The sequence below is a fragment of the Cherax quadricarinatus genome, chromosome 31, assembly GCF_038502225.1.
Source record: "Cherax quadricarinatus isolate ZL_2023a chromosome 31, ASM3850222v1, whole genome shotgun sequence".
Lineage (NCBI taxonomy): Eukaryota > Metazoa > Arthropoda > Malacostraca > Decapoda > Parastacidae > Cherax > Cherax quadricarinatus.
The window spans coordinates 34,970,385-34,990,003 of record NC_091322.1 but is presented as its reverse complement, the minus strand read 5'-3'; the positions used below and the strand labels follow the sequence as shown (position 1 = coordinate 34,990,003).

The 19,619-nt window shown below is 39.6% G+C and overlaps 1 protein-coding gene across 11 annotated transcripts in view; it reads left to right on the top strand.

Annotated features, from left to right (window-relative positions):
• The window catches only part of cyst (rho guanine nucleotide exchange factor 18 cysts), a 1,629,610-nt gene that overhangs the window by 542,239 nt on the left and 1,067,752 nt on the right, over positions 1-19,619 (top strand). For 9 of the 11 annotated variants that reach the window (XM_070090340.1, XM_070090337.1, XM_070090339.1 and 6 more), the window contains exon 4: positions 4,373-4,825. In XM_070090340.1, the coding sequence (XP_069946441.1) occupies positions 4,373-4,825 (453 nt within the window). The remainder of the gene's footprint in view (positions 1-4,372; positions 4,826-19,619) is intronic. The other 2 variants (XM_070090333.1, XM_070090335.1) reach the window with 1 other exon arrangement.

Here is a 19,619-nt window from a genome sequence, read left to right as displayed (position 1 = left end):
TAACCTTGTCGCAAACCTTTGTACTTTCTCTAGTTCAGTGGTTCCCAAACTGGGGGTAAATTACCCCCTGGGGGTAATTTAACCATTTTTGGGGGGTAATGGAGGGGTGACAGAAAAAAAGTTATGAATTCTGAAAATCAAGAAAACAATGCGGTACCCGGTATGAGGATTATTGTTAACTTTGTCTTAGTATATAAAGTTGTAAAGTAAACCTATTATAAGTAAGTAATAAAGTTAAACCAAATAACAATAGACATCAAAAACTAATATACAGTATTAGAAAAGAAGAAATATATAGCTAAGTGTGTGGAAACCCAAAAGTATTTTGACAAGTATGCTTCAGGACAAAAGTCACTCAGTAGCCCAGATCGACCTGTCCAGTACGCGTCACTCACTTCCTGAGGCTGCCTCTATTTCACACTGTCAGTTTATCTGTGAGCATCAGCCGAGGTAGACATAAGCTGGTATGTATGTGTACTGTCCTGTGCAGTATATAGTTAGTATTTACCCACTGTTACTGTGAATTTGTAGCTATTATTAATTTTATATATAATGTATGTGTGGTTCTTACGTTTTCAATGGTTTTGCTAGGATTAGCAGAGTATGCGAGGCTGTATACGTTCACGTTTAGCCATATATATCAATAATAACAACATTTTGTGAAAGGGGTAACATGCTTTATGTGGCATGTTAAATTGGGTAACAAGCCGAAAAAGTTTGGGAACCACTGCTCTAGTTTCTTGACGTGCTTTATCAAGTGCGGGTTCCAAACAGGTGCTGCATACTCCAGTATGGGCCTGACATACACGGTGTACAGTGTCTTGAATGATTCCTTACTAAGGTATCGGAATGCTGTTCTCAGGTTTGCCAGGCGCCCATATGCTGCAGCAGTTATCTGATTGATGTGTGCTTCCGGAGACATGCTCAGTGTTATACTCACCCCAAGATCTTTCTCCTTGAGTGAGGTTTGCAGCCTTTGGCCACCTAGCCTATACTCTGTCTGTGGTCTTCTGTGCCTGTGTACTCACCTAGTTGAGGTTGCGGGGGTCGAGTCCGAGCTCCTGGCCCCGCCTCTTCACTGATCGCTACTAGGTCACTCTCCCTGAGCCGTGAGCTTTATCATACCTCTGCTTAAAGCTATGTATGGATCCTGCCTCCACTACATCGCTTCCCAAACTGTTCCACTTACTGACTACTCTGTGGCTGAAGAAATACTTCCTAACATCCCTGTGATTCATCTGTGTCTTCAGCTTCCAACTGTGTCCCCTTGTTACTGTGTCCAATCTCTGGAACATCCTGTCTTTGTCCACCTTGTCAATTCCTCTCAGTATTTTGTATGTCGTTATCATGTCCCCCCTATCTCTCCTGTCCTCCAGTGTCGTCAGGTTGATTTCCCTTAACCTCTCCTCGTAGGACATACCTCTTAGCACTGGGACTAGTCTTGTTGCAAACCTTTGCACTTTCTCTAGTTTCTTCACGTGCTTGGCTAGGTGTGGGTTCCAAACTGGTGCCGCATACTCCAATATGAGCCTAACGTACACGGTGTACAGGGTCCTGAATGATTCCTTATTAAGATGTCGGAATGCTGTTCTGAGGTTTGCTAGGCGCCCATATGCTGCAGCAGTTATTTGGTTGATGTGCGCTTCAGGAGATGTGCCTGGTGTTATACTCACCCCAAGATCTTTTTCCTTGAGTGAGGTTTGTAGTCTCTGACCCCCTAGACTGTACTCCGTCTGCGGCCTTCTTTGCCCTTCCCCAATCTTCATGACTTTGCACTTGGTGGGATTGAACTCCAGGAGCCAATTGCTGGACCAGGTCTGCAGCCTGTCCAGATCCCTTTGTAGTTCTGCCTGGTCTTCGATCGAGTGAATTCTTCTCATCAACTTCACGTCATCTGCAAACAGGGACACCTCAGAGTCTATTCCTTCCGTCATGTCGTTCACAAATACCAGAAACAGCACTGGTCCTAGGACTGACCCCTGCGGGACCCCGCTGGTCACAGGTGCCCACTCTGACACCTCGCCACGTACCATGACTCGCTGCTGTCTTCCTGACAAGTATTCCCTGATCCATTGTAGTGCCTTCCCTGTTATCCCTGCTTGGTCCTCCAGTTTTTGCACCAATCTCTTGTGTGTGTGTGTGTGTGTGTGTGTGTGTGTGTGTGTGTGTGTGTGTGTGTGTGTGTGTGTGTGTGTGCGTGTGTGCGTGTGTGTGTGTTTGTTTATTTGGCTATGGTCAGTGCAGATTAAAAGTTGTATTCACACAGGTCTCGTATAGTCGTATATTATTTCTGATTATGCAGAAAATAATGAGCATTGATATCTTGTAAAATTGTCTTCATTAGAATATTTCTTCGTATACATCAGTTACTCGTTGAGGGACGGTTGCCCTTTCCTAAGTAAGAAATGGAAGCTTGTTAAATACTTTACAGTGAGACACGTGTGTATTTTTTCCAGTTTATAAACATTTAAGATGTCAGGTATATCATACGTTGTGATATTCAAGGGGTTATGCTAAACCCTCAGGAGTGTAGCATAACCCCTGTGGACTGGGATTCATTTATATTTGATCCCAGGAAGGGTAGGCATATATTGTCCAGACACACACACATATATGTTGTGCCGAATAGGTAAAACTGGTCAGTTAGCAAAACCTCATTTAAAATTATGTCCTTTCTAAAATTTCTTTTATACGTTTAAAGATATATTTTTTCATTTATGTTAATGCAAAAATTAAAAACTTAGCTAACCTTATTATAACAAGCGCAATTTAATTTTTTCGTTAGGTTCAGAATGTTTTTTGCGAAATTATTGCATACACAAATTTTTGCTTGCCTTATTCAACAAGAGCGTTGCTGTTTAAGCCAAAATCACAGGCTTTACCTATTGGGCACAACAATCACACACACACACACACACACACACTACCACACACTACCACGCACGCGCACACGCACGCACACACGCACGCACACACGCACACACACTACCACACACTACCACACACTACCACACACACGCACGCACGCACACACGCACGCACACACGCACGCACGCACACACGCACGCACACACGCACACACGCACGCACGCACACACGCACGCACGCACACACGCACGCACACACGCACGCACGCACGCACACACGCACACACACACACACACACACACACACACACACACACACACACACACACACACACACACACACGTACTCATATACAACAGGCCTAGTGTCTAATCGACATGTGCCTAGGACAAAATGGTAACTAACTAACACACACACACGCACGCGCACACACACAGTTTCTGGACCACGTGTCCAGTCTGTTCAGGTCTCTTTGTAGTCCTGCCTGATCCTCATCCGATTTAATTCTTCTCATCAATTTCACATCTGCGAACATCATGTCATTCACATGTATCAGAAATAGCACTGGTCCTTGAACTAACCCCTTTGGGACCCCGCTCGTCACAGGCGCCCACTGTGATACCTCTTCAAGTACCATGACTCGTTGTTGCATCCCTGTCAGGTATTCTCTGATCCATTGCAGTGCCCTCCCTGTTATACGCACCTGATCCTCTAGTTTCTGCACTAATCTCTTGGACTGCAGGAAGGCCTTCGACACAGTTCCTCACAAGAGAGTGCAGAAGCTGGAGGATAAGGCGCGTATAATAGGGAAGGGGGGCATTGCAATGGATCAGAGAATACCCGACAGGGAGGCAACAACGAGTCATGGTACGTGAAGAGGTATCGCAGTGGGCGCCTGTGACGAGCTGGGTCCCACAGGGGTCAGTTCAAGGTGGACAGACACACGATGTTCCGGAGATGAGACACAGAAACAAGGAGTCACAATTGGAAGTTGAAGACTCAGATGAGTCAAAGGGATGTTAGGAAGTATTTCTTCAGTCATAGAGTTGTCAGGAAGTGGAATAATCTGGCAAGTGATGTAGTGGAGGCAGGAACCATACATAGTTTTAAGATGAGGTATGATAAAACTCATGGAGCAGGGGGTGAGAGGACCTCGTAACGGTCAATGAAGAGGCGGGGCCAGGAGCTGAGTCTCCACCCCTGCAACCACAAATAGGTGAGTACACACGCTAAGCAGCTCTCGGTTATTTGGCTTGACTGATTATCTACTTAGTCAAATAAATGGCTGTTTTTGATGATCCCTGGAACCATTAAATGACATATATGAGCTGAAAGTTGTTGTTAGTTAATTTCTGTGGTTCACTTATGAATCATTGGACGATGTGATGATGATTGTCATGGAGGATTTGTATTTTACGATTGCAGGGAAGAATTTGAGTGAATATTGAATTTGTTTAGAATGTGTAGGCTGAGAATTTGTTGTAACTGTGTGTGTGTGTTGCAGCAGACGAGGGTGCAGAGAGTGGGGATGACAGTGAGGAAGATATCGTCACTAACTACCTGGCTGGCTCTACAGCAGCTCCCGTAGTGGCCAGCGAGGCTACTGCATCCCCACACCACCACCACCATCACCACCACCACCATCACCACCACCTTCTACAACAACACCAGCAACATCAACAGCAGCAACAGCGCAGTCTTCAGCAGCAGCAGCAACAGCAGCATCACCAGCAACAACAGGTGGTGGTGGCCAGCGTGCAACCTGCCCATGCCCACGGCCCACCACGCCGTCTCGTGCGTATGGCCGAGATCCCCACCATGGACTCCATTACGGCTGAGAGCCTGGGCATGGGCGTAAGTGTGGGCGTGGGCGCCTCTGATGCCTTCATCCCGCCCATACCTACCATCAGCATCACTCCTCACTCACCCATAGCCCACAAGCCCTTCACCGTGCTCGGTAAGTAACCCCATACACAGCCTCATTTTTTATAACCGTACTTTAGGGTCAACAGAAGATTCGTTCCTTCCCTCATCCCCCACCAGATAAAGGTTTAATTTACTTACGGAAATTATTTTGTTGGGTTAGATATACTAAGCTCATGGAAATTTTTACCTAGGTTACGTTAAGGGGCTATGACCACGTAGAATCAACAGCAGGTAAGTTGCAGTTCAAGATTTGGTGCAATATAAAAAAAATGACAGCATAAAAAATTGCATAAATTTAGTTAACTGTTAGGGAGAGGGAGAAATATTCAGGTGATCAGTGTTTTATTATGAATTATTTCTGTTTTAGCAAGTAGTAAAATAGCAAAATCAGTTGTATATATGCATTGTGTTTGTGTGTATATATATATATATATATATATATATATATATATATATATATATATATATATATATATATATATATATATATATATATATATATGCAAAACAACCACTCTGAAAGAATAGAGAAATTCCAAGCACTTTCGACTACTCACATTATCAAGGAACTAGGAAAGTAAAGCATCCAAGGAAGCTATATAAGGGGTCTGGCCAAGACCTCACTATATATATATATATATATATATATATATATATATGTCGTGCCGAATAGGCAGAACTTGCGATCTTGGCTTAAATAGCAACGCTCATCTTGCCATATAGGACAAGTGAAAATTTGTGTATGCAATAATTTCGCCAAAATCATTCTGAACCTAACGAAAAAAATATATTTCACTGTGTTTGTTTAGTATTAAATTATTGTAAACAAATCTAAAATATATTTAGTTGGGTTAGGCTAAAATAAATTGCGCTTGTTATAATAAGGTTAGGTAAGTTTTCTAAGTTCCTTTTGGTGCAAAATTAAAAAAATTTACATCAACATTAATGAAAAAAATATATCTTTAAACGTAGAAGAGAAAATTTTAGAAAGGACTTAATTTTAATTGAGTTCTTGCTAATTGACCAGTTTTACATATTCGGCACGACATATATATATATATATATATATGTCGTGCCGAATAGGCAGAACTTGCGATCTTGGCTTAAATAGCAACGCTCATCTTGCCATATAGGACAAGTGAAAATTTGTGTATGCAATAATTTCGCCAAAACCATTCTGAACCTAACGAAAAAAATATATTTCACTGTGTTTGCTTAGCATTAAATTACTGTAAACAAATCTAAAATATATTTAGTTGGGTTAGGCTAAAATAAATTGCTCTCGTTATAATAAGGTTAGGTAAGTTTTCTAAGATTCTTTTGGTGCAAAATTAATTTTTTTTTACATTAACATTAATGAAAAAAATATATCTTTCAACGTATAAGAGAAAATTTCAGAAAGGACTTAATTTTAAATGAGTTCTTGCTAATTGACCAGTTTTACATATTCGGCACGACATATATATATATATATATATATATATATATATATATATATATATATATATATATATAGCAGGGGGGGATATAGTGTTGGAGTGGTTGGTACTTTTGTTTAATAAATGTATGAAAGAGGGGAAGGTACCTAGGGATTGGCGGAGAGCATGTATAGTCCCTTTATATAAAGGGAAAGGGGACAAAAGATATTGTAAGTTTACTGAGTATACCAGGAAAAGTGTACGGTAGGGTTATAATTGAAAGAATTAGAGGTAAGACAGAATGTAGGATTGTGGATGAGCAAGGAGGCTTCAGAGTGGGTAGGGGATGTGTAGATCAAGTGTTTACATTGAAGCATATATGTGAACAGTATTTAGATAAAGGTAGGGAAGTTTTTATTGCATTTATGGATTTAGAAAAGGCATATAATAGAGTGGATAGGGGAGCAATGTGGCAGATGTTGCAAGTATATGAAATAGGTGGTAAGTTACTAAATGCTGTTAAGAGTTTTTATGAGGATAGTGAGGCTCAGGTTAGGGTGTGTAGAAGAGAGGGAGAATACTCCCCGGTAAAAGTAGGTCTTAGACAGGGATGTGTAATGTCACCATGGTTGTTTAATATATTTGTAGATGGGGTTGTAAAAGAAGTAAATGCTAGGGTGTTCGGGAGAGGGGTGGGATTAAATTATGGGGAATCAAATTCAAAATGGGAATTGACACAGTTACTTTTTGCTGATGATACTGTGCTTATGGGAGATTCTAAAGAAAAATTGCAAAGGTTAGTGGATGAGTTTGGGAATGTGTGTAAAGGTAGAAAGTTGAAAGTGAACATAGAAAAGAGTAAGGTGATGAGGGTATCAAATGATTTAGATAAAGAAAAATTGGATATCAAATTGGGGAGGAGGAGTATGGAAGAAGTGAATGTTTTCAGATACTTGGGAGTTGACGTGTCGGCGGATGGATTTATGAATGATGAGGTTAATCATAGAATTGATGAGGGAAAAAAGGTGAGTGGTGCGTTGAGGTATATGTGGAGTCAAAACACGTTATCTATGGAGGCAAAGAAGGGAATTTATGAAAGTATAGTAGTACCAACACTCTTATATGGATGTGAAGCTTGGGTGGTAAATGCAGCAGCGAGGAGACGGTTGGAGGCAGTGGAGATGTCCTGTCTAAGGGCAATGTGTTGTGTAAATATTATGCAGAAAATTCGGAGTGTGGAAATTAGGAGAAGGTGTAGAGTTAATGAAAGCATTAGTCAGAGGGCAGAAGAGGGGTTGTTGAGGTGGTTTGGTCATTTAGAGAGAATGGATCAAAGTAGAATGACATGGAAAGCATATAAATCTATAGGGGAAGGAGGGAGGGGTAGGGGTCGTCCTCGAAAGGGTTGGAGAGAGGGGGTAAAGAAGGTTTTGTGGGCGAGGGGCTTGGACTTCCAGCAAGCGTGCATGAGCGTGTTAGATAGGAATGAATGGAGACGAATGATACTTGGGACGTGACGATCTGTTGGAGTGTGAGCAGGGTAATATTTAGTGAAGGGATTCAGGGAAATGGGTTATTTTCATATAGTCGGACTTGAGTCCTGGAAATGGGAAGTACAATGCCTGCACTTTAAAGGAGGGGTTTGGGATATTGGCAGTTTGGAGGGATATGTTGTGTATCTTTATACATATATGCTTCTAAACTGTTGTATTCTGAGCACCTCTGCAAAAACAGTGATAATGTGTGACTGTGGTGAAAGTGTTGAATGATGAAAGTATTTTCTTTTTGGGGATTTTCTTTCTTTTTTGGGTCACCCTGCCTCGGTGGTAGACGGCCGACTTGTTCAAATATATATATATATATATATATATATATATATATATATATATATATATATATATATATATATATATATATATATATTCTCCATGGGGAAGTGGAACATAATTGTGAAAGTTTCTGTTTTGGGTCACCCTGCCTTAGTGGGACATGGCCGACGTTTTGAGATAAATAAATATATATATATATATATATATATATATATCTATATATATATATATATATATATATATATATATATATATATATATATATATATATATATATACTATATATATATATATACTATATATATATATATATGCAATATATATATATATATATATATATATATATATGACCCAAAACAGAAACTTTCATATATATATATATATATATATATATATATATATAAAATGAGAAATGGTTTACCAGCAAAGATTAAAGTTTAAAAATAGGGAAAACTTAGCTTAGAAAGACAGCTCATCGCCTGCACAGCCGCTCCTGCAGACGAGGTCTTGAGAAGCTGTATCATCCACTTCACAACGAGCTGTAAAAGATTATATTATGTTAATAATATATTACCCCTAGGAGGTGTTATGTCAGCATATTTCATTCACTGATGGCTGACATACATACTTGTGTGGACTCAATAGTCCGCACCTCACTGCCGACTATAGGTCGATTACAAACTCCTTGTGATACAAGAACTGCGCAGTCCCCTGTTCTACAAGAAATCTGTAACTGTTCTTTACACCCTCGACAGGTATCGGTGACTTGATAGAAGCTGAAGTGTCCTTGGATGTTCACGTCTTCCATAGTCTAGGAATACGCACACTGGTACACTACGTTCCATAAGATTTGTCTTTATTGTTCACAATCTTATCACTGAAGAAGTTGATCACACTTCTCTGTAAGTGTTTATTGTGTTTTGTGAGACACTTTGTTCACACGAATGCACGGATCAGTGTTCTTTGTTGGTTATTCTGGCGTCAGTGTGACTCTCAGTAGAGTCAAAAGTAATCTGACCTCACAGCGTCCTACGCCGCTCCAATGCCCCTCTAGCATAAAGGAAAAGCTGACCTAGTACTTTTTGCTTCCTTGCCAAATTTCCTCCATGAAGCAAAGCAGAATGCTTGGTTCTTGCAGTCTTAAGCATAGACAACAATGTACACTCTCTTTACCATGGTAATAAAGTAGGAGCAGGATTTTCCTTGTCCTGCTAGGGTAAGAGATGGACTGTCTTTTATTAAACTACACTTTGCAACACTGGACTTTGCAAGGAGCGTCGGTCGCTTGACCACGTCGCATACTCGTACTGCGTCTGGGATCAATTACTTGCTGTAGCAGTAAACAATATGCTTGCCCCTTCTGAGAGGACTGGGCCCTTCAGGGCTGAAAGGGGCTGATACCCCCCTCCTGGAGAAAATTTCTCCACATACTATATATATTTATGTCGTGCCGAATATGTAAAACTGGTCAATTAGCAAGAACTCATTTAAAATTAAGCCTTTTCTGAAATTTTCTCTTATACATTTAAAGATATATTTTTTTCATTAATGTTCATGTAAAAATTTTTAATTTTTCACCAAAAGAATCTTAGAAAATTTACCTAACCTTATTATAACAAAAGCAATTTATTTTAGCCTAACCCAACAATATATATTTTAAATACGTTTACAGTAATTTAGTACTAGACAAACACAATCAAATATATTTTTTTCGTTAGGTTCAGAATGATTTTGGCGAAATTATTCCATACACAAATTTTCACTTGTCCTATATGGCAAGATGAGCGTTGCTATTTAAGCCAAGATCGCAAGTTCTGCCTATTCGGCACGACATATATATATATATATATATATATATATATATATATATATATATATATATATATATATATATATATATATATATATGCAAGGAATTCGCAAGAGCAGGCGAAATATACACAGACACTGATCTCTGGCTGAAGGAGACTCGAACCTACGAACCTTAGAACAAGATACGCAGTGCTATACCAATCTACTCACACCGGACAATACCTTGGCGTGTAGCTAACGCTACACGTTGATCCAAGGCAGCCAGCTTTCAGAGATAAGGCTTACAGCTTTTCATCTCATCCCCTGCATGTATCAGCCTTACTAGAGAATTTTAACAATGCAAGGAATTCGCAAGAGCAGGCGAAATATACACAAACACTAATCTCTGGCTGAAGGAGACTCGAACCTACGAACCTTAGAACAAGGTACGCAGTGCTATACCAAACTACCCACACTGGACCAATACCTTTGAGTCCAGCTTGCGCTAGACTTTGATCCAAGGCAGCCAGCTTTCAGGGAGAAGGCTTGCAGCTTTTCATCTCATCCCCTGCATGCATCAGCCTTACTAGAGATATTAACAATAGAGCATGAGAACATTAATTAGCCCAATGGGTGGGTAAAATCTGGCAGTTAGGTGGGGTCTGGCAAGTGTAGAACGTGCATATCATGTTTTTCACACAGCATGTGAAAATGTGTTGATGAGAGTTTCCTTCCTAATATCGGCCTTACATTAAACTTAGTTGCTGCGAGCGTGATTTGATCCCGGTGCAGACGCGTTACAATCCCCCAATCGCTCTGTTGACAAATATTGGCCTGCAAGACGGCACACAAGTCCCGCGTGCAATTACGGTGCTCGGCCGCTGGGAAATACCTGGCAAGGCTATGTTTTTTTTTTTTACCTCCGACGCTCACTTATTGAACATGTTTGATGCTTCTGCTGCATGTGTTGCTTCTTTAATAGCTATAGCTCCCAGTGACGTGAGCTGCTTGTTTTGTGTGGGATCACTGAGCTCCCAGTGAAGTTTGTTGCTTGTAAATAACAAAAAAAGGCACAATACCGTGACTGGAACGATACACAAATAACTCGCACATAAGAGAAGCTTACGACGACATTTTGGTCCGACTTGGACCATTGACAAAGTCACACTTGTTGCTTGTGACGGATCACTGTAGCTCCCGGTGACGTCCTAGTTTATTCATGCATATACGACATCTCGCGATTTTTTTGACATACGTTATTCGTAGTTACTAAATTTTCCCACTTTTTGTAGTATCTTTTTTTTTCTCTCTCATTTTATATATATATATATATATATATATATATATATATATATATATATATATATATATATATATATATATATATATATATATAATGTCGTGCCGAATAGGCAGAACTTGCGATCTAATCTTGGCTTAAATAGCAACGCTCATCTTGCCATACAGGACAAGTGAAAATTTGTGTATGCAATAATTTCGCCAAAATCATTTTGAACCTAACGAAAAAAATATATTTCACTGTGTTTGTTTAGTATTAAATTATTGTAAACAAATCTAAAATATATTTAGTTATGTTAGGGTAAAATAAATTGCGCTTGTTATAATAAGGTTAGGTAAGTTTTCTAAGTTCCTTTTGGTGCAAAATTATAAATTTTTACATCAACATTAATGAAAAAAATATATCTTTAAACGTATAAGAGAAAATTTTAGAAAGGACTTAATTTTAAATGAGTTCTTGCTAATTGACCAGTTTTACATATTCGGCATGATATATATATATATATATATATATTCCAACAAGTCGGCCGTCTCCCACCGAGGCAGGGTGACCCAAAAAGAAAGAAAATCCCCTAAAAGAAAGTATTTTCATCATTCAACACTTTCACCTCACTCTCACATAATCACTGTTTTTGCAGAGGTGCCCAGAATACAACAGTTTAGAAGGATATATGTATAAAAATAGACAATATGCCCCTCCAAACTGCCAATATCCCAAACCCCTCCTTTAAAGTGTAGGCATTGTACTTCCCATTTCCAGGACTCAAATCTGGTTATGTAAAATAACCGGTTTCCCTGAATCCCTTCACTAAATATTACCCTGCTCACACTTCAACAGCTCGTCAGGTCCCAAATACCATTTGTCTCCAATCACTCCTATCTAACACAATCACGCACGCTTGCTGGAAGTCCAGACTCCTCGCCCACAACACCTCCTTTACCCCCTCCCTCCAACCTGTATATATATATATTCTTTCTTTCTTTCAACACACCGGCCGTATCCCACCGAGGCGGGGTGGCCCAAAAGGAAAAACGAAAGTTTCTCCTTTTACATTTAGTAATATATACAGGAGAAGAGGTTACTAGCCCCTTGCTCCCGGCATTTTAGTCGCCTCTTACAACACGCATGGCTTACGGAGGAAGAATTCTGTTCCACTTCCCCATGGAGATAAGAGGAAATAAACAAGAATAAGAACTAGAAAGAAAATAGAAGAAAACCCAGAGGGGTGTGTATATATGTGCTTGTACATGTATGTGTAGTGTGACCTAAGTGTAAGTAGAAGTAGCAAGACGTACCTGAAATCTTGCATGTTCATGAGACAGAAAAAAAAGACACCAGCAATCCTACCATCATGTAAAACAATTACAGGCTTTCGTTTTACACTCACTTGGCAGGACGGTCTATATATATATATATATATATATATCTATCTATATATATATATATATATAGATAGAGAGAGAGAGAGAGAGAGAGAGAGAGAGAGAGAGAGAGAGGAAGTTCGGGTGAGATATAAGCAACTATTGGCAGAAAGGTGGGCTAGTGCAAGTATGAGTAGTGGTGGGGTTGAAGAGGGTTGGAATAGTTTTAAAAATGCAGTATTAGGATGTGGGGCATTAGTTTGTGGTTATGGGAGAGTGGGTGCAGGAGGAAAGAGGAGTGATTAGTGGAATGATGAAGTAAAAGGTGTAATAAAAGAGAAAAAGTTAGCTTATGAGAGGTTTTTACAAACCAGAAGTGTTATAAGAGGAGCAGAGTATATGGAGAGTAAAATAAAGGTGAAGAGAGTAGTGAGAGAGTGCAAAAGGAGAGCAGATGATAGAGTGGGAGAGGCACTGTCAAGAAATTTCAATGAATATAAGAAAAAATTTTGGAGTGAATTAAACAAGATAAGAAAGCCTAGGGAAAGAATGGATTTGTCAGTTAAAAACGGAGTAGGGGAGTTAGTAGATGGGGAGATGGTGGTGTTGGGTAGATGGTGGAAATATTTTGAGGAACTTTTAAATGTCGACGAAGAAAGGGAGACGGTAATTTCATGCATTGGCCAGGGAGGTATACCATCTTTTAGGAGTGAAGAACAGGATGTGAGTGTGAGGGAGGTGCGTAAGGCATTACGTAGAATGAAAGGGGGTAAAGCAGCTGGAACTGACGGGATCATGACACAAATGTTAAAAGCAGGGGGGGGGGAATAGTGTTAGAGTGGTTGGTATTATTGTTTAATAAATGTATGAAAGAGGGGAAGGTACCTAGGGATTGGTAGAGAACATGTATAGTTCCTTTATATAAAGGGAAGGGGGACAAAAGAGATTGTAAAAATTATAGAGGAATTAGTTTACTGAGTATACCAGGGAAAGTGTAAGGTAGGGTTATTATTGAAAGCATTAGAGGTATGTCAGAATGTAGGATTGCGGATGAGCAAGGAGGTTTTAGAGTGGGTAGGGGATGTGTAGATCAAGTGTTTACATTGAAGCATATATGTGAAAGGTATTTAGATAAAGGTAGGGAAGTTTTTATTGCATTTATGGATTTAGAAAAGGCATATGATAGAGTGGATAGGGGAGCAATGTGGCAGATGTTGCAAGTATATGGAATAGGTCGTAAGTTACTAAATGTTGTAAAGAGTTTTTATGAGGATAGTGAGGCTCAGGTTAGGGTGTAGAAGAGAGGGAGAATACTTCCCGGTAAAAGTAGGTCTTAGACAAGGACGTGTAATGTCACCATGGTTGTTTAATATATTTATAGATGGGGTTGTAAAAGAAGTAATTGCTAGGGTGTTCGGGAGAGGGGTGGGATTAAATTATGGGGAATCAAATACAAAAATGGGAATTGACACAGTTTATTTTTTGCTGATGATACTGTGCTTATGGGAGATTCTAAAGAAAAATTGCAAAGGTTAGTGGACGAGTTTGGGAGTGTGTGGGAAGGTAGAAAGTTGAAAGTGAACATAGAAGAGAGTAAGGTGATGAGGGTATCAAATTATTTAGATAAAGAAAAATTGGATATTATATTGGGGAGGAGGAGTATGGAAGAAAATGTTTTCAGACATTTGTGAATTGACGTGTCAGCGGATGGATTTATGAAGGATGAGGTTAATCATAGAATTGATGAAATAAAAAAGGTGAGTGGTGCGTTGAGGTATATGTGGAGACAAAAAACGTTATCTATGGAGACAAAGAAGGGAATGTATGAAAGTATAGTGGGACCAACACTCTTATATGGGTGTGAAGCTTGGGTTGTAAATGCTGCAGCAAGGAGACGGTTGGAGGCAGTGGAGATGTCCTGTCTAAGGGTAATGTGTGGTGTAAATATTATGCAGAAAATTCGGAGTGTGGAAATTAGGAGAAGGTGTAGAGTTAATAAAAGTGTTAGAGGGCTGAAGAGGGGTTCTTGAGGTGGCTTGGTCACTTAGAGAGAATGGATCAAAGTAGAATGACATGGAGAGCGTATAAATCTGTAGGGGAAGGAAGGTGGGGTAGGGGTCGTCGACAAGGTTGGAGGGAGGGGGTAAAGAAGGTTTTGTGGGCGAGGGGCTTGGACTTCCAACAAGGGTGCGTGAGCGTGTTAGGAGTGAATGGAGACGAATGGTTTTTGGGTCCTGACGAGCTGTTGGAGTGTGAGCAGGGTAATATTTGGTGAAGGGATTCAGGGAAACCGATTATTTTTATGTAGCCGGACTTGAGTTCTGGAAGTGGGAAGTACAATGTCTGCACTTTAAAGGGGGGGTTTGGGATATTGGCGGTTTGGAGGGATATGTTGTGTATCTTTATACGTATATGCTTCTAAGTTGTTGTATTCTGAGCACCTCTGCAAAAACAGCGATTATGTGTGAGTGAGGCAAAAGTGTTGAATGATGACGAAAGTATTTTCTTTTCGGGGATTTTCTTTCTTATTGGGTCACCCTGCCTTTGTGGGAGACGGCCGACTTGTTATATATATATATATATATATATATATATATATATATATATATATATATGATATAAACCTTGATAATAAATGCCGACAAATTGGTTTAGAAAGACACGTAAGCAAACACTATGACATATTTCTTAGAAAACGTTTCGGTCCTGGGACCTTGATCACTTCTAACATACAGAGGTGGAAAGACATATAAAGGCGGAGAGTGAGGTGTGAGTGACGCATGGTGACCTGAAGAATGCCATGTTGGGATGAGGAAGGGTAGACGGTGAGATCATGTGAATCCTGTGTTGTTGGATTGGTGGTGCTTAGCCTACTTGAGTATCATATATGCTAATGTTTTAGAAATTTTGTAGTTTCCAGTGTTACGTTCTATTGTGGCGTTGACGGCGATTAGCTAGGCTTCTACACACCGTCGGCGTCTGAGGTCTGGTTCGGTGAGAACGAGTTGTGCCTCATCCCAATTCATTAAATGCCCTCTCACCTCACTCTCCGCCTATATATAATGTTTTTCTACCTCTGTATGTTAGAAGTGATGAAGGTCCCAGGACCGAAACGTTTTCTAATAAATATGTCATAGTGTTCGCTTACGTGTCTTTCTAAACCATATATATATATATATATATATATATATATATATATATATATATATATATATATATATATATATATATATATATATATATATATATATATATATGTCGTGCCGAATAGGCAGAACTTACGATTTTGGCTTAAATAGCAACGCTCATCTTGCCATATAGGACAAGTGAAAATTTGTGTATGCAATAATTTCGCCAAAATCATTCTGAACCTAACGAAAAAAATATATTTGATTGTGTTTGTTTAGTACTAAATTATTGTAAACGTATTTAAAATATATTTAGTTGGGTTAGGCTTAAATAAATTGCTCTTGTTATAATTAGGTTAGGTAAGTTTTCTAAGTTCCTTTTGGTGCAAAATTATAAATTTTTACATCAACATTAATGGAAAAAATATATCTTTAAACGTATAAGAGAAAATTTTAGAAATGACTTAATTTTAAATGAGTTCTTGCTAATTGACCAGTTTTGCATATTCGGCACGACATATATATATATATATATATATATATATATATATATATATATATATATATATATATATATATATATATATATATAAATATATATATGCATATATATATATATACATACATCTAGGTTTTTCTCCTTTTTCTTAATAGCTCTTGTCCCTTTTTATTTCTTCTATTGTCCATGGGGAAGTGGAAAAGAATCTTTCCTCCGTAAGCCATGCGTGTCGTATGAGGCGACTAAAATGCCGGGAGCAATGGGCTAGTAACCCCTTCTCCTGTATACATTTACTAAAAAAGAGAAGAAGAAAAACTTTATAAAACTGGGTTGCTTAAATGTGCGTGGATGTAGTGCGGATGACAAGAAACAGATGATTGCTGATGTTATGAATGAAAAGAAGTTGGATGTCCTGGCTCTAAGCGAAACAAAGCTGAAGGGGGTAGGAGAGTTTCAGTGGGGGGAAATAAATGGGATTAAATCTGGAGTATCTGAGAGAGTTAGAGCAAAGGAAGGGGTAGCAGTAATGTTAAATGATCAGTTATGGAAGGAGAAAAGAGAATATGAATGTGTAAATTCAAGAATTATGTGGATTAAAGTAAAGGTTGGATGCGAGAAGTGGGTCATAATAAGCGTGTATGCACCTGGAGAAGAGAGGAATGCAGAGGAGAGAGAGAGATTTTGGGAGATGTTAAGTGAATGTATAGGAGCCTTTGAACCAAGTGAGAGAGTAATTGTGGTAGGGGACCTGAATGCTAAAGTAGGAGAAACTTTTAGAGAGGGTGTGGTAGGTAAGTTTGGGGTGCCAGGTGTAAATGATAATGGGAGCCCTTTGATTGAACTTTGTATAGAAAGGGGTTTAGTTATAGGTAATACATATTTTAAGAAAAAGAGGATAAATAAGTATACAAGATATGATGTAGGGCGAAATGACAGTAGTTTGTTGGATTATGTATTGGTAGATAAAAGACTGCTGAGTAGACTTCAGGATGTACATGTTTATAGAGGGGCCACAGATATATCAGATCACTTTCTAGTTGTAGCTACACTGAGAGTAAAAGGTAGATGGGATACAAGGAGAATAGAAGCATCAGGGAAGAGAGAGGTGAAGGTTTATAAACTAAAAGAGGAGGCAGTTAGGGTAAGATATAAACAGCTATTGGAGGATAGATGGACAAATGAGAGCATAGGCAATGGGGTCGAAGAGGTGTGGGGTAGGATTAAAAATGTAGTGTTAGAGTGTTCAGCAGAAGTTTGTGGTTACAGGAAAGTGGGTGCAGGAGGGAAGAGGAGCGATTGGTGGAATGATGATGTAAAGAGAGTAGTAAGGGAGAAAAAGTTAGCATATGAGAAGTTTTTACAAAGTAGAAGTGATGCAAGGAGGGAAGAGTATATGGAGAAAAAGAGAGAGGTTAAGAGAGTGGTGAAGCAATGTAAAAAGAGAGCAAATGAGAGAGTGGGTGAGATGTTATCAACAAATTTTGTTGAAAATAAGAAAAAGTTTTGGAGTGAGATTAACAAGTTAAGAAAGCCTAGAGAACAAATGGATTTGTCAGTTAAAAATAGGAGAGGAGAGTTATTAAATGGAGAGTTAGAGGTATTGAGAAGATGGAGGGAATATTTTGAGGAATTGTTAAATGTTGATGAAGATAGGGAAGCTGTGATTTCGTGTATAGGGCAAGGAGGAATAACATCTTGTAGGAGTGAGGAAGAGCCAGTTGTGAGTGTGGGGGAAGTTCGTGAGGCAGTAGGTAAAATGAAAGGGGGTAAGGCAGCCGGGATTGATGGGATAAAGATAGAAATGTTAAAAGCAGGTGGGGATATAGTTTTGGAGTGGTTGGTGCAATTATTTAATAAATGTATGGAAGAGGGTAAGGTACCTAGGGATTGGCAGAGAGCATGCATAGTTCCTTTGTATAAAGGCAAAGGGGATAAAAGAGAGTGCAAAAATTATAGGGGGATAAGTCTGTTGAGTGTACCTGGTAAAGTGTATGGTAGAGTTATAATTGAAAGAATTAAGAGTAAGACGGAGAATAGGATAGCAGATGAACAAGGAGGCTTTAGGAAAGGTAGGGGGTGTGTGGACCAGGTGTTTACAGTGAAACATATAAGTGAACAGTATTTAGATAAGGCTAAAGAGGTCTTTGTGGCATTTATGGATTTGGAAAAGGCGTATGACAGAGTGGATAGTGGGGCAATGTGGCAGATGTTGCAAGTGTATGGTGTAGGAGGTAGGTTACTGAAAGCAGTGAAGAGTTTTTACGAGGATAGTGGGGCTCAAGTTAGAGTATGTAGGAAAGAGGGAAATTTTTTCCCAGTAAAAGTAGGCCTTAGACAAGGATGTGTGATGTCACCGTGGTTGTTTAATATATTTATAGATGGGGTTGTAAGAGAAGTAAATGCGAGGGTCTTGGCAAGAGGCGTGGAGTTAAAAGATAAAGAATCACACACAAAGTGGGAGTTGTCACAGCTGCTCTTTGCTGATGACACTGTGCTCTTGGGAGATTCTGAAGAGAAGTTGCAGAGATTGGTGGATGAATTTGGTAGGGTGTGCAAAAGAAGAAAATTAAAGGTGAATACAGGAAAGAGTAAGGTTATGAGGATAACAAAAAGATTAGGTGATGAAAGATTGAATATCAGATTGGAGGGAGAGAGTATGGAGGAGGTGAACGTATTCAGATATTTGGGAGTGGACGTGTCAGCGGATGGGTCTATGAAAGATGAGGTGAATCATAGAATTGATGAGGGAAAAAGAGTGAGTGGTGCACTTAGGAGTCTGTGGAGACAAAGAACTTTGTCCTTGGAGGCAAAGAGGGGAATGTATGAGAGTATAGTTTTACCAACGCTCTTATATGGGTGTGAAGCGTGGGTGATGAATGTTGCAGCGAGGAGAAGGCTGGAGGCAGTGGAGATGTCATGTCTGAGGGCAATGTGTGGTGTGAATATAATGCAGAGAATTCGTAGTTTGGAAGTTAGGAGGAGGTGCGGGATTACCAAAACTGTTGTCCAGAGGGCTGAGGAAGGGTTGTTGAGGTGGTTCGGACATGTAGAGAGAATGGAGCGAAACAGAATGACTTCAAGAGTGTATCAGTCTGTAGTGGAAGGAAGGCGGGGTAGGGGTCGGCCTAGGAAAGGTTGGAGGGAGGGGGTAAAGGAGGTTTTGTGTGCGAGGGGCTTGGACTTCCAGCAGGCATGCATGAGCGTGTTTGATTGGAGTGAATGGAGACAAATGGTTTTTAATACTTGACGTGCTGTTGGAGTGTGAGCAAAGTAACATTTATGAAGGGATTCAGGGAAACCGGCAGGCCGGACTTGAGTCCTGGAGATGGGAAGTACAGTGCCTGCACTCTGAAGGAGGGGTGTTAATGTTGCAGTTTAAAAACTGTAGTGTAAAGCACCCTTCTGGCAAGACAGTGATGGAGTGAATGATGGTGAAAGTTTTTCTCTTTTCGGGCCACCCTGCCTTGGTGGGAATCGGCCAGTGTGATAATAAAAAAAA